Raw genomic sequence first — 15,556 nt, forward strand, 5'->3', positions numbered from 1 at the left:
CAATGATATGAAGCGGTTAATTTCAACTTTAACCAATCGGTATGAAATTAAATCGAATGAGATGTACTTTTTCAGCAGCTTTGTATCATTTTCCCACACATTTAAACCTAAAGAAACACGAAATTGAATTCACAAAGCTTGGCTCCGTACGTTTTCGCTAAAAAGCCCAAAAACTCGAGGTAAAAGCCCACAGACTAAAATAAAGGAGTGAATTACATTAAGTAGTCTGTGCAGTCAGATTTAGATTCCGTACGTAGATGGCGGGAGTGGACTTGTCTTGTGTTGTAGAATTGAGTAGATTAGGTAAAGTTAAATTTTAGTGTTTATATACTTAGCTTAGTTGAATCTAGTTGTTATAATGACTAGGTAAGTCTCCATTAAACTTACATAACATAAACATGAATGTTCATTTATCATAAGGCTTGTATCAAAAAAGTATCATCAATATCATTTGAGTTTCTTTCAACCAGCACATTCCCTTTACAGAGCTAAAATAGAACTCGGCGACGTGACGCCGCATAATATAAAGCAGTTGAAAAAATTGAACACAGTTGTATTTCCAGTGTCATATAATGATAAGTTTTACAAAGATGTTCTGGAGGCTGGTGAACTCGCAAAATTAGCTTATTATAATGACATAGTGGTGGGAGCCGTGTGCTGCAGGATAGACACATCGGAGAACTCTCGGCGCCTTTACATTATGACACTGGGATGCTTGTATCCATATAGAAGACTTGGTATTGGTTCAATGATGGTTAAGCATGTGCTCAATTATGTGAAACAGGATGGCAATTTTGACAGTATTTTTTTGTGAGTATATACTTTATCATTAGGTCAGGTTTATCATCAGTTGTTTAGCTTCAGATTTGTTTATTTATTGAATCAATGTCTATATATATATTGAGATTGAAGGTTAAATATCTTAATTGGTCCTTTGGAGTGTGTGAAGCGATTCAAGTAAATATTAATCACAATTAATACAGTAAATAAAAGATACAATCTTTATTTTAGACACGTACAAGTGAATAATGAAGGTGCAATAGACTTTTACAAGAAATTCGGCTTTGAAATTGTTGAAACAAAAGAACGTTACTATAAGAGAATAGAACCAGCAGACGCTCATGTCTTACAAAAGACCATAAGACTACCGAGCACACCTTTGGTCAACGGGTCAGTATCACACACAAAGACAAACGGCTATGATGCAGGCTCACAACAAAACAACATAATGTTTTATTTGTAAATTCTGGACTATGTCAAATGAGCAAGTGATAATTATGTTAAATAACAGTCATGATTAGAGCTAAATGTAATTATAGCAGTTAATAAGTAATTACTAACTTTAAGTTGAATCCATACCCAATGTTCAGTAAGATTAAACCAAAAATTAGGGTGCCAAATTCTACATCTCAGAAATTTCTTTGATAAACAAATTAAATGCTACCACCACCTTACATTTAATATTACATAATATTGAGGCCTAAAAGTAAATTTGTATAAATTTTCACTATATGTTTAACTATATGTTTTAAAATCTGTTTTTCCTCATGAGTTTTTGTATCTACTTCATTCACATAATGTGATACTTGAAAAAACAAGCAGGCACTATCCTTGAAGGAATATGAATATGATTAAGGGTTGATTTTTCAATCAATATGAAATATCCATCAAGTAAATTAGAATTTATATCGAAACTGATTGAATTGAAATTATTTTCTGTACAGAACTGTAGTTGTTAATTTATCTTGTATTTTATCCTATGAATAATTTTCACCGAATGGTTAAAAAGTCGCCTGTAATCCAAAAATAAGTAACAAATTTCACAATGTAAAGGCAAAATTTTATATTAAGAAATAGTACTTCTGACTGACCATATTCATCCAAGGCATTGATATCAGTTGTTGATAAGAATCGTTTTATTGGTTTATGAACTGTAATCAAAAAATATTTACATTAGACAGTAAGATATTGTAGTAAAGAAACAACACTTAGAATCTACTTTTGTATGGATTCTTAATTTTAATAAAAATAGTTGGAGATAGAGAATGTCATGCAAAAACGACCCTAATTATAATACATTTGAAAATTTTTCTGAATCTAAAATCGGAACAAAAATGTTATCCACAAAGCAAAATTAGTTATAAAGAATTAAGTAAACAGTGTCATAAGGCAAAGGTCACTTATAATTTTAGAAGTTCAACTACAGCATATAAAAATATATGGCAAAAGAGAGAAAAAAAATAATTCACCATTCTTTATTTTTTTAAATGATAAGGTTTATCAATATATGAAAATATTACATTTCCTAAAACATTGTGGTTTTCTGCATCTCTAATATGGCAAGTGATACACATTTCACTACCACAGAAATTTATTTCGTTTGGGGTGATATGGTCAGCATGATCATTTGAAAAAACAAATTTTAGTTTTAAAACAAATAACAATCTGGTATCATATAATTTTTATTTGAACCTACGTTTTAAGCATTCATCATCTGATTTATACATTCTATAAATAAAAAAATTCATAATATATAATCTAATAGTTGTAGTTCTAGTAACATTTTCATAAAACATAAAAGTAGTGTCCAGTTTTCTTCACATAATAAATTTGTAGTATTTACTTGTAAGATAATAATAATATATTTACATTAAGCTCGATTTCCAAAACGAACGTTTGTACGCCTCGCAATGAATTGAAAATTGAAGTAATGAACGTGAAAAATATGACTTTTAAACAGCTACTACAGGATTTTGTTTGCTTGTTTTGTGTAAATTATGTTGAAAATATAACGTATTTTTTATTGTTACGGTTATTAACTACACGCGCATTTTAACAATGTATTTGATTTAATTTGCGTGCGTAGCTCCAGCAAATGTAAAGGGGGTACTAGATGGTTCATCTAAAGAACATTTCTAGTGAGACAACAAGTGATGATGTATAATAAAATATTCACGAGCAAGGTAAAATTGATAATTTGGGACAATCATTAATACGCGTGTGTTAATAATTCGATAAAGATTCAGGCGCGGATGGAGCATCTTTGATTGCAGGTAAGTCTATTGAAAGGTCAGGAAATGTTAATGATTTAATTGTTCTTGTTCGCTCGTCACAATGTAGGTAACTTAAATTTTCCAACTGCAAGAAGTTAACTGCAACGATGCTTAGTTTTTCATCTCTGCAGTAAAATTTCGTATTGATGTGAAATTTTAATGGAGATTTTCAAGTCTACAGAATAGTGTCTTAGGATTGTAATGGTGCAGTTCTGCTATGAAACGACAGGATCAAGCGGTCTAGGCGTTTCATTTCCGATGGATATTATTATGATAAGATCATGAAAATAACTGGGTTTCACAAACATACGTCAAATAACGAATCTTGTCTTCGTATTGAATATCTGGCGTAAAGAAAAAAGTTTTAATAGCAATTTTCATGATTTTTCCTTAAAAACTGACGAATTTCCGAAATATACTTTCAACCCCTAATTTATCCGCATAGGTATACAATTTTGGAAAATCAGAATCAGACGAATGAAATTTCTCGCTTTCTTCTTTCAAATTAACGAATTTTCAATTATGCTATCGGATGCGTATTACACAAATTGGATAATAATTGCCAGTTTTAAATATATGGACAAAAAACTATGAAATTAAAATGTTAAGAGGGCTTGTTACCGCTAATTCTTTAGATTCATTCATAAAAATTGAATATAATAGGCAGAGAACCGTCTAGTACCTCGCCTGAAGCTATTCTTATACCTGTTACCAAAATTTGTAATGTAAACTTTGTATTATTACCCATAACACATTTGAATTCAGACTAGCAGTACATAACTACTAGATTAATAAACAATTTTAAATAAACTGTTTTTTGAAATGTTTGATTTACCTTCATTGTTTTTATGTTTGTTTAAAAGAATATTCCCAAGGGTCATTAATAGAAATGATTGGCAGAACAGAGTAGACGACTTTTTTATATATTATTATATTCTTTTTATTGTTTAGGTTTGTGAACGAGCTCACGGCCCACCTGGTGTTAAGCGGTTACCGGATCCCATAGACATCTACAACGTAAATACCACCTACCTTGAGATATAAGTTCTAAGGTCTCAGTATAGTTACAACGGCTGCCCCACTCTTCAAACCGAAACGCATTACTGCTTCACGGCAGGAATAGGCGGGGTGGTGGCACTTACCCGTTCGGACTCACAAAAAGTCTTACCACCAATAATTACGCAAATTATAATTTTGCGGGTTTGATTTTTACTACACGATGTTATTCCTTCACCGTGAAAGTCAATCGTGAACATTTGTTAAGTACGTATTCGTTAAGGACGTCTTATCCTTGAGGCCACGACGACGTAAGCGAAATGAAGCAATTTCGAGATAAAAATAGGATCTATTTACGCCAGCGGCGAAAAAATTGTGACATTAGACCATTGGGGTCAAAATGTTGCTGAGTCATATAATATGTAAATTTTTTTCTATTAGGTTTAATACAGTGGGGTTAATATTTCTAGAGCGCTTTTAAGTTTTCATCGAATCAGTGTGATGGATTGCGGATAAATAAAATATGTAAATAATTTGATTCCAGTAGTATTAAATATTTCGTTATCATACTGGAGGTGTTATGTTCTAATTTTGTGATAAAACGCCGTCTAATTTAGCCATCATAGGATGATAAATAGGATTGATCATTATTCATTGAACGTTAACCTTGAGTTACCGTTACTTATTACTGCTGCAAAGCGATTAATGAGTTACCCGATATTGAAATACAAATGTGGCTTCGACCTCAAGGTAAGAGAGCATCGATCGACATTGACGTTGTGTTGTGGGCTTAGGTAACTACGAAACAAAGTAAGACTTTTTCCTGCTCACTTATCGGTATAAAGGTGAACGGCAGCATTAATTTTTATTGCACCAGCATCTACTTAACGTGTGCACAATAAGAATTGTTTAATCTAGTGAAATGTGCTATACAAAGTGTCCTGTAATAATTTTGCGAGGTACTCTGTTGAAATAATTATTATCGCTAACACAAAAATATTATTCTTTAAGCTGCTAAGTTCTTAGTCTTTGTTAATAGTCTTTTTCATAATGCGTCCTTAGTAGTATTTAGTTCAGTTATTGATCACTTTCCTAATTTTAAGTAAGGACGTGTGATACGAATAGTTCTGCACATTTCGTTAATGCGAAGCAATTCTGACATCCGGCTCGAGTAGACTTATTCCAATGCAATAGCATTATCCTGTTTTTGGGTAGAGAAAACAAACAAAAACAGTACCAATTTTTTTTTTAAATCTGCATAGAAATTAGTGAGAATGAATGGTGCCAGCGACGTCATGAACCATTTTCTCCTGTGATATGTGCAAATTGTGCAACAACCTAGCACTGTGACAGCACCTGATATCATAGAGATAAGGGAACTCAAACAGATCAGTTAGATTGGGGGGAAAGCGAAAAAAATAGTAGGTACCTAATATGTACTTGTATTAATATATTGATTGCATGAAAAATGCAATGGTAGATTTAATTTCAATGAAAAGCGTTTGTGACAATCAAGTAATGATTTAGCTAATTCTGCTATAAATTTAAGCAGCAGACATGGCAAAATAAATTGGTCATCTGTTTAGGCAGGGACGTCTTAAACTAGGATGGGGCCCTTGGGCACACAAGAATTTGAGGCCCTTTTGGAAAGTAAAAAAAGCGAATTATAATAACATTTTTTACGGAGTTTGAGACCATTTATTATAGGTAATCAAATACAGTATGATATAATATGTCATTAATGATATTAGAATGCTGCTGGTTTTTTGGTTACGATTTCGATAACGGTTTCTTTCGGGATTTCTGTTGAGCAAAATCTTCTATCATAGTCATAGTATATGCCTTGTAAACACCTTCTGATTACTGATTTGTGAAAAAAGTGTAATGTGCCCAACAAAAATGTTTTGAGAATAAACGTGTGAGAGAAATTGTCGGTCTTTCGGGGCCCCCTGAGAATGGGGGCCCTGGGCACGGGCCCCGTGTGCCCTTATGGTAAAGAAGGTATTGTGCTTAGGTATATCTGGCGGTGGGGCATGTTGCTAGGCCGCTCGGGTAGGTACCATTATTAACGTAAACATAGTATTTCATTCATTTTTGAAGTGATAACTTATGAGAGGGTAAGCCGCGTCGTTACATAACGCGTTACGGCGCCAGTTTGTCTAATTTCTGTTTCTCTCATGCATACGGCAGCGGTACTAAGAATGCATGTAACTCCTAACTGTTTGCATATCTTTTTCAATTTATATTACAATTTTCAATACATTATCATAATAACATACCTACTTAAAATTTAAGGAATAATCTAAGCTTTTCTCAAGTTAAACGATTTCAATATTAAATAGTCTAATTTAGATTAGTTTAAAATAACACTTGTCGGGCGTCCTGAGACGCACACGTTTTTTTTAATGCTCCTTTTTATCTATTGTATTGTATCTTAAACTTTCAAAATAATATTCACTTTTTTTATCCTACAGCCAAGCTGATGGCCTTGATAGGCAATTTTTTTTTTTTACTACTTAGCTGTGTGGACGAGCTCACAGCCCACCTGATGTTAAGAGGTTACTGGAGCCCATAGACATCTACAACATAAATGCGCCACACACCTTGAGATATAGTTCTAAGGTCTCAGTATAGTCACAACGGCTGCCCGACCCTTCAAACCGAAACGCATTACTGCTTCACGGCAGAAATAGGCGGGGCGGTGGTACCTACCCGTGCGGACTCACAAGAGGTCCTACCACCAGTAATTACGCAAATTATAATTTTGCGGGTTTCATTTTTATTACACGATGTTATTCCTTCACCGTGGAAGTCAATCGTGAACATTTGTTGAGTACGTATTTCATTAGAAAAATTGGTACCCGCCTGCGGGATTCGAACACCGGTGCATCGCTTCAACACGAATGCACCGGACGTCTTATCCGTTAGGCCACGACGACCACAATATTTCAGCGTAACCCGTAACAAGTAGGTGAGCTCACGGGGCTCAAACCTGGGTACGTTGCTAACACTAACCCTAGCAAGAGCAGTGCTTCGCAGAATCTACTACCGGATCGGAAACGCGACCCACTGAGAAGATCCGGCGAGAAACTCAGTGGGCTGTGTCTGTGGGTTAACTTACTCGCCAGGCCCTTCGTCGCAAGCAACGGGTTCGACGAGAACGATGACTGGACAAGTTTTCACTAACTTCAAGACATCGGACGAACTTTATAACTTGTATTCAGACCAAACACCGATGAGGTTACAATAATTTTATAATAGACTTAATATCCTGATCAAGATAGAAAATGTTTTTTTACAGCAATGAAACCCAGCAGTCTAATTCAATAATTTATTTAAATAAGTAACATAATAACATTTAGTATATTATATATAATATGTTGTGACTAGTCATCCTTTTCAAAATTTTACATTATTGATATACAATATCTCGGTTAACCACAACACTACAGAGCTTAACGCTGAGTCATTCTTACACGGGAAATAAATATGCAAAACTTGGTGCATGCTAGTTTGATATTGTATTTATTGATTTTAAGTAAACATACTTAGTTAACATCAAGACATTTCGATCAAATAACTACATACCACATTAAAGTTGTGTAAATTAAATCTTTCACAAAACCAAATGCGATGCACTATAAAAATATTTATTATATATATATATATTTTACAATCTCTTTAAGAATTCATTTATTAGAAGATACAATATAATTAGTAAGTACGTGTTTCGTTTAAATGCTGTTCTTAACATTTTTCCAAACATCAATTCATTATCACAGATGTTAATATTTAATATGCTATTTAAATATTAATTGAATTAATTATTGAAATTCATTATTGTATAAAACAAGAATGAATTGGTTCAGGCTGCTGCATTGATTAGCTTGGTAGGCTTAAAATCATTCTAAATTGAAATTTGAAGCTAAATCAGGAATTATAATACCAATAATATTATCAGTAAATAAGTTGAAATACTGATAAAGGCAACTTTGGTACACATAGTACATGTTCAATAACATAAAGGGGATGGCCCATTTTAGGCCCAAAGCGGACAATAGATTATAGAAAAAATACTTAGTGCATTAATTTTGTCATAAATAAATATGCAATTACTTTCTTGCAAATAAGCGCCACTATAGTTTACAATAAGTAGTTTAAAAAAAGTAACTCTATTGAAAAAACAAGGATTTTTATTTTTGCGGGAAAAATATTGCCAGCTTCAAATCCATTTACGTATGAAGTAAATATTTTGAGTATATAAATAAAACATATAAATAAATAATTTTAAGTATTATCATTAATCAAACGATTTTAATGGATTTTATGCACATAAAATAACATCGAAGACATACCCATTGGACTTTAACTTGTAACTATACTTGAGACCTTAGAACTTATATCTCAAGGTGGGTGGCGCATTTACGTTGTAGATGTATGTGGGCTCGAGTAACCACTTAGCAACACCAGGGTGGCTGTCAGCTCGTCCACCCATCTAAGCAATAAAAAAAACTTTACTAGTATTGTTATTTAAATATGTACAACTAAAACAAAAACATAAAAAATAATGTGTACTCGTAAAAAAAAGATTAAGATATAAATCAATTATCGGTTATTTAAAAAAATTATCGATATATGAATTTCATGTAATTATTTTTCTTTATACTGACAACACTGAATTTAATCTGACTGACTAATACTTCGCTTGCTGCTTGTGGTGTTGTGCTTGCGTACAAAATGGATGTGTTTTGATTTTTCTTCGATTTATTTTACTTTTATCAATAACGTTTCATACTACGACTAAAAAACATTGTGTGAATTGTGGTTTTACCCTGACCGAGATTTAAAACCGTGTATATGCTCTCCTTTGCTATTTTTAGATGATACTAATTGTGTATGAAGATGAAGAAAATATAGATATTTAAAGAATTAAGTGTGTTTTTATACCCTATTGGATAAAAATACATTAGGAACATCTTAAACATTAAGAAAAGAAATGTTCTTGAAGTATCTCACAATCCGACACTTATTTATATAGAAAAGTAACCTCAAAACGAGTTTTTATTTTTATTATATTTTTTATAATAGTGGCGTCAATTTCAATATATTTTTTAGATATCCAATACATTTAAGAATTTGAATCAGTACATTTTTATAGTAATATTTGATGTCCATCTTGGGCCTAGCACATTATGGAGAGTGGGCAATCCCCTTTATGTGTCAGACAATAATAAAAAAGGGCTGTTCGTTTTCTAAGAAAAATATACGATTTATAAAAATGTTATTAAATTAATTTTAATTGTTTTATTTTACCAAACAAAGATAATATAGCAAATATGTTAATTAATGCAACATTTTAACGAACTTTTTGTTTTAAAAAAATTATTGTATTTTACTTAAAAAACCAAGGCAAAAATAGAATTACAGTTTATTTGAACAGATTACATACAATTGTACAATTTTACGTTAATTTGGTTGTGATAAGTTTTTGAAGTAACTAAAAACATGGTTCATTAATTTACTTTGGATTATGAATTGTTTTAAACTTTTGAGGTTATATACATTGTAAACACTATTATTTAACAGGGTCTTTAATGTTATTTAATAGGGTTAGTTTGTATAATAAAAGTGTTTAATTAGGACTATTTAATTTGTTACAATATATAATATTGAAATTAAGATATTTTTTATATTCAGAATTATTAACGTATTTGTAATCTACATTTACTAAATATATCACATTAATTATATTAAAAAATAATATACGACACATCTTGTTCATAAACAATTAGTTTAATTTTTTATCTTTGTTTATAAATATAAACTAACTACATAGTACTAGTAACAATATATTTAAATATATATATAAATATAAATTTAAGGTTACAATCACTACAAATATCAAGTATTAAAGCAATGCAGTGTGTTTGTTCAATCAGGTACGTACAGCTAAAATGCTTTTAAAATATTGCGATCAATTCAATTGCCATTTTTTGTTTCACTTTGGAAGCATTTATTTTTCTTGCAACACCATGACAGTACACGTTTTTATTTTTGCGTTTAAATAACTTCTATCAAACATAACTGAACAATGATAAATCTAAGGTAAAATTTAATAACACTAAATATACTATTTTAATTTAATCTAAGTAACTTTCATTTGGTCGAAACATGCGGACAGATCTTATTGAGAGATCTAACTAGAATTGGGACTTTATTTATACTCCCGTATAGCAAGTTCTAGTGAGCATATTGTTTTAAGGACGTTGACATTATTTATTTGGAATATATATTAATATTACGTAAGCATCTTATTGTAAATTGCTGTACAAGAATACTTCAGTAATAAATACCAGTGATATTTTAATGCAAAGGAACGCTACATGATTTTTATGTAGAGCTATCCGTTTAAACTGTACTAATCAGTTAATTTGGCTTGAAGTAAGTTCTAAGGTAACGTTTGACAAAAAAATCTGTACAGTCTTTGTGGTAAATTTCAAAATTGACATTCGACACGCCAATCCCTCTATATGTTTGGATTCATCGAATGACCAAGCGTAGCAACAGCGCACGCACACTTCGTTTAGAAATATAATCGAGGGCTGGCGAGTCCAGAAAACAGTGGCATCGGCAGTCTCAGGTGCGTTGAATCCTAGACGTACATCGTGGACCTTGGATACCTTGCTGGACAAGTTCCATATCGATCCTCGACTGAGTATCGATTGGTGTGTCCAGGCCCAAAATTTGCCGTGCCGAGAACCACATTACACATGCAAAATCCGTTTCATGTTTTTATTCGGAACACACGCGATTAATAATTCATCTATACATTATTTATAAGGATTTTCAAATCTATTCTTTTACTTTACTTTAATTCTGCATTAAAATTAAAATAAACTAAACGTAACAATGAAACTAACGTTCTGATAGTAATTGGCAATGAATCCTCATTGTGAACAGTGTACATTGTGTACAATAACATGTATTAATACACTATAGGCATATTTCATTTCTCTATTTATTTGTATATCCCTAAACAAATTTCACAGGAAACGTGAAATAACCGAGATTCTTATACAAAGCTCGGTCGATGTTTCCACTTATAAAATAGAATAATCTACCAAATATTATAAACAAATTATAACAAATTCATTTTCTGGATTAAACATATAGCGTGCTAATTACGGAATTGCCAGCATTAATATGGGGTTGCCTTGAGTGTAGTAAAACCAAACAATTCAACGAAATATAACGGATATTTTAAGATTAAACCGCAAAAGTATGATCAATCACATGTACGAATAATAGTAATTGTAATAAGCCCACAAAATAGTATTTATTTTTTAAACTCACAATAGTCCGAATATATATACACACATATATTGTTCGCATAATACCGAATTATTTACGAATAGACAATCGATTTTTAAAATTCGATTGTTTTTTTTTTTTGTCAATAAGTTCCGATTCGATTGATTACAGGCACCGCGTGCAGCCTCGCCTCGTAACGACTACGTTTTAAGGCAGCAGAGGCCACACATTCATAATTGGTTATCGGCGGCCGCGGGCGCCGCGTCCAAATCGAATAACTGCTTCATTCTCTCGACGCAAAGTTTCGAACCCTCGTTCGCTTCCTTGACCATCTGTTGACACCGATTTAGTTTCAGGTATTTTTTTTTTAATCTTCATCAGGACAGGTTGACGAGAAAGACTCAGCCAGGAGGGATTTGTTAACAGGGAACAGTTTTTATTAATGTGCAAAACTAGTGCGAGCGAATCATTCAATTCGCGTCAAGAAATTAAAACAAAAGACACGACACGATTTTACTATGAAGTATTTCAGTTAAGGTCTTTTAGTCGCAAGGTTTAACCTACCCTACCTAGATCTGTCACGAGGCAGTCTCATATTATTGAGATAAATTTCTCTCTCTTTCAATAATCGATAAATTTTAATTTGACATTGTTTATGACAGTGAAATCCATCGACAAAGTCTAGAGTAAGTGCGGTCTATAAATATTTTTTTGCTTAGACGGTTGGACGAGCTCACAGTCCACCTGGCGTTAAGCGGTTACCGGAGCCCATGGACATCTAAAATGTAAATGCCGCCATCTACCTTGAGATATAAGTTGTAAGGTCAGTATAGCTACAGCGGCTGCCCCACCCTTCAAACCGAAACGCATTACTGCTTCATGGCAGAAATAGGCAGGGTAGTGGTACCTACCCGTGCGAGCTCACAAGAGGTCCTACCACCAGTATACGGGCATTTTTCTTCCTATTCTAGTAACCTCGAGGGGTTATACCAGATTCGCAGAATGAGTAGGTGAGCTCACGGGGCTCTAACCTGAGGAGATAAGGCCCAAAAGGCAGTATAGGGTCGCCTGCTTCCAGAGACAATAATAAGCATAATAATATATAAGTCACTCACGAGAGAGAAATTGAGGAATCCGTGAGGCAGGCCCTCTAATACTTCGATGCCGACAACGTTTCCGAGTGTTTTCAATTTTTTGGCGAACATCACGCAATCGTCCAGGCACGGGTCCAAATGTACGGTCTGAAATCAAATTGATAATTGCTTCTTTTTATGGAAAAAGAAAAAGAAAGAAACTACAAGTAAAGAGTGAAGAAAATATTACGTGCACATTCAAATAATTTATTTATAGTTTGATAACAATATTATAATATGTAAATGTGTAAAGTTTACAAAATTTAGTCGACAGTCTATTTCACCGGTACTACGAAAGGTTTAGTACTGACGTTAAATTAAAAAAAAGTTTTTATTTCCATAGGTCCGTGATGGACAACTGATAGAAGACTAGATTAAAATTTCCATCTTTATTTTGGTGTTCGTTTCATTGGAGACGATTTTGATTCTTATCTGCCTTTAAATACGGTCGATTGTTTGGTTGACAATTTCTGGTATTAACCTTATTTATGATTCTGAATAATCGATCGATAATATGTAGCATCAGTTATCTTTGGTTTCTTGATTTAATGGCCCTAAATCAATATGTATCAGCGTTCGGTACTTATGACCGGTCGGAGTCATCGTTGTCGAAGGACACTTACCAATATCCTGACGGGCGGGAACATCTTGAGCAGTTCATCATCGGCCCAGTACGGAGACAGATAAGGGTCCCGAGGAACCGAGAATATGAACTCTTCGGACGGACTGCGAGCTATCAGAGCATCCAAATTCGTGCGTACCGCTAAGCTGAAAGTTTCAAGAGATATTATTTACAAAAGGTTTAATGATGAGTTATGAAAAATTCGGACAATCCCGCTAAACAGTAACTTTCAAGTTCCACTTTGAAATACGAACTGTGGACTCTAGGGTGTGGCTCTTGAAAATTCGTCTCCAAACCATCAGGAACAAAGTTTAAAATCGATTAATAGAATCTCATCCGAAAAGATACGTTAAAGTGGATCCAAAAATGTCTTATGTTAAGACGTTGACTGTCATATAAGTCACCGGTGACCTACGTGGCGCACTGAAGTAATTCTGCCGATTTATATTACTAAGACGTCGGAATATCTAGTAGATTCTGGAAATGACGAATCCGAAGATACTGAGAATGAATCTATTTCTAAGAGACCTAAAAGACTAACACATACATTAATAAACAAAAGAAGGCAAAGTTAGGCAGTTCAGGCGCTTAGTAACAGAAATCGAAATAATTACTTCAGTGCGCCGCGTAGGGCACCGGTGACCTACACGGCAGTCAACGTGTACGTAACAAGAGCAATTAGTTCCGGTCGCTGTAAAGACGTACAAATGTACAGTGCAACCTCAACATAGCGACGTCCCCGAAACAAATTCTTCGTTATACCCTTGAATTGTCCATAAGAGTCAATGTAAAACATACCTTTACATTGCGAACAACTTCTTTATAAGGAATTTTCAACTATCAAAAAAAGTGAAAATCCTACTAATTAACGAATTTAGTCAACCCGAAACCAGGACCGCGCCGCCCCTGTATGCGAAGTGTGCGGTCTACACAGGCGCCAAGACAATAAGGACGCCGCCATAGAAATTATTTATGTTACACTTATACAACAACAAATTCTTTGTAGTCAAGCATGGATAAGCAAGTAGGTACAACAGGCGCAACATATTATGCATTGTAAATAACAAAACGTTTAATGCCTAATTTATAGTATATTCAAGTCTCCCAAGATTTACGTCCAAACAATAACACAAAAATTAACAAATAACACGGGTCAACAGTCAAATTTGACTTTGATTGAAAAGCATAAAATTTCGATATTTTAGATTGTAAATAGATGAAAAAAAAAAATACATGGCATGAAACAGTTTGCTTTTGAACTTTAATAAATTGAGCACATATGAAACAAAATGCATCAGCATCGTATTTACACTTTCGTGACAATTTAAGTATTTCTGGGCTTGTACAAAACACCTGATCATTGTTTATGACTCGAGTAGGTACCATTAGTGGCACTGTGTAAACGTAAACACGCCACTCTCATAGCGCGGTTTTTTTGAAAGTATTAAAATTAATTAAAATTTATAAAAGAATTGAAAAATGAATATTATTACTATAAATATCACAAAAACACAACTTTATACCAAAAAAAGGTATTTTATTTTCGTTTTTGTGAATGGAAAAACCTAGTATATAAACGTTAGGACAAAGAACGAAATTTTTTTTTGTAGCGTTGTGTAATAAGATTATATATTGAAACATGAAGTTTCGTAAAAATAGAAGGCGCTTCATGGGTTTACCAATCCTTATACCTTATACCTTATAAATACCGTAATCCCATAGTATGTGAACCAGTCTCGACAGGTTTGAAAAAAATTGTTACCTACTTAATTTTTTTAAATAGAAAATACATACATTGATTTCATAAAAATGTATTATCATATTTTATTAGTAGAAGAAGTTGCTTGCTATAACAAGATAAGTATGTAATGTTGAGGTGAATAAAACTATTTTTTTTACCACGTTATAAAAAATGGTAGACCAACCTAAACTTAATATAACAAACTTCAGTTTACCGAATTACTTGATATACCGTAGATTGGGGAGAATCAGGACCCTTTCCAAATCCGATACAAATCAATGAATTTTCTTAGGGTAATATCAATAAAATTGAGATTAAAATGGTTCCGGAGGCTTAATTTTTTATATCCGATGCGTTATTATACATAGTTCATTACAAAATTTAAAAAAAAATATGAAAAAACTAGCTTGAGCCGATTCACCTTGGCTTTGGGGTGAATCAGGTTACTTATGGGGACAATAGTTTTTTGATAGGGCTGGCACTATTTAGTTGTTAGTAAGGTACCTAACTTTAGGTAATTAACTTTTTAATATTTTTAATGAGTTACAAAACTTTGATGACTAAAATAAACTATTTAATATTCTTAAACACCAAATAAAACTCATTTTCAGTTCAACAAAGTTAAATCTCTATCAACTCAACAGAAGTTGAAAGAAGATTTGTCCCTATTACTATAACTCTAGTCTCTATTTCCCCCCAA

The 15,556-nt window shown here is 33.0% G+C and overlaps 2 protein-coding genes across 3 annotated transcripts in view; one reads left to right on the plus strand and one right to left on the minus strand.

The window, feature by feature from the left end:
- The first annotated feature begins 211 nt into the window (after positions 1-211).
- san (Probable N-acetyltransferase san) lies at positions 212-3,863 on the plus strand. Its single transcript, XM_028186099.2, has 3 exons — positions 212-366; positions 487-810; positions 1,012-3,863. The coding sequence occupies exons 1-3, from the start codon at positions 359-361 to the stop codon at positions 1,241-1,243; spliced, it is 564 nt and encodes a 187-aa protein (XP_028041900.1). The 5' UTR covers positions 212-358; the 3' UTR covers positions 1,244-3,863.
- Positions 3,864-7,366: 3,503 nt separating this feature from the next.
- Hsl (hormone-sensitive lipase) overlaps positions 7,367-15,556 on the minus strand; it is a 29,205-nt gene continuing 21,015 nt past the window's right edge. For both annotated transcript variants that reach the window (XM_089734580.1, XM_089734579.1), the window contains exons 14-16: positions 13,117-13,261; positions 12,476-12,601; positions 7,367-11,692 (exon numbers count right to left, since the gene is read on the minus strand). In XM_089734580.1, the coding sequence (XP_089590706.1) occupies positions 11,591-11,692; positions 12,476-12,601; positions 13,117-13,261 (373 nt within the window). In that variant the 3' untranslated portion in view covers positions 7,367-11,590. The remainder of the gene's footprint in view (positions 11,693-12,475; positions 12,602-13,116; positions 13,262-15,556) is intronic.

This window comes from Bombyx mandarina, chromosome 18 (genome assembly GCF_030267445.1).
Source record: "Bombyx mandarina strain Sakado chromosome 18, ASM3026744v2".
Classification (NCBI taxonomy): Eukaryota; Metazoa; Arthropoda; class Insecta; order Lepidoptera; family Bombycidae; genus Bombyx; species Bombyx mandarina.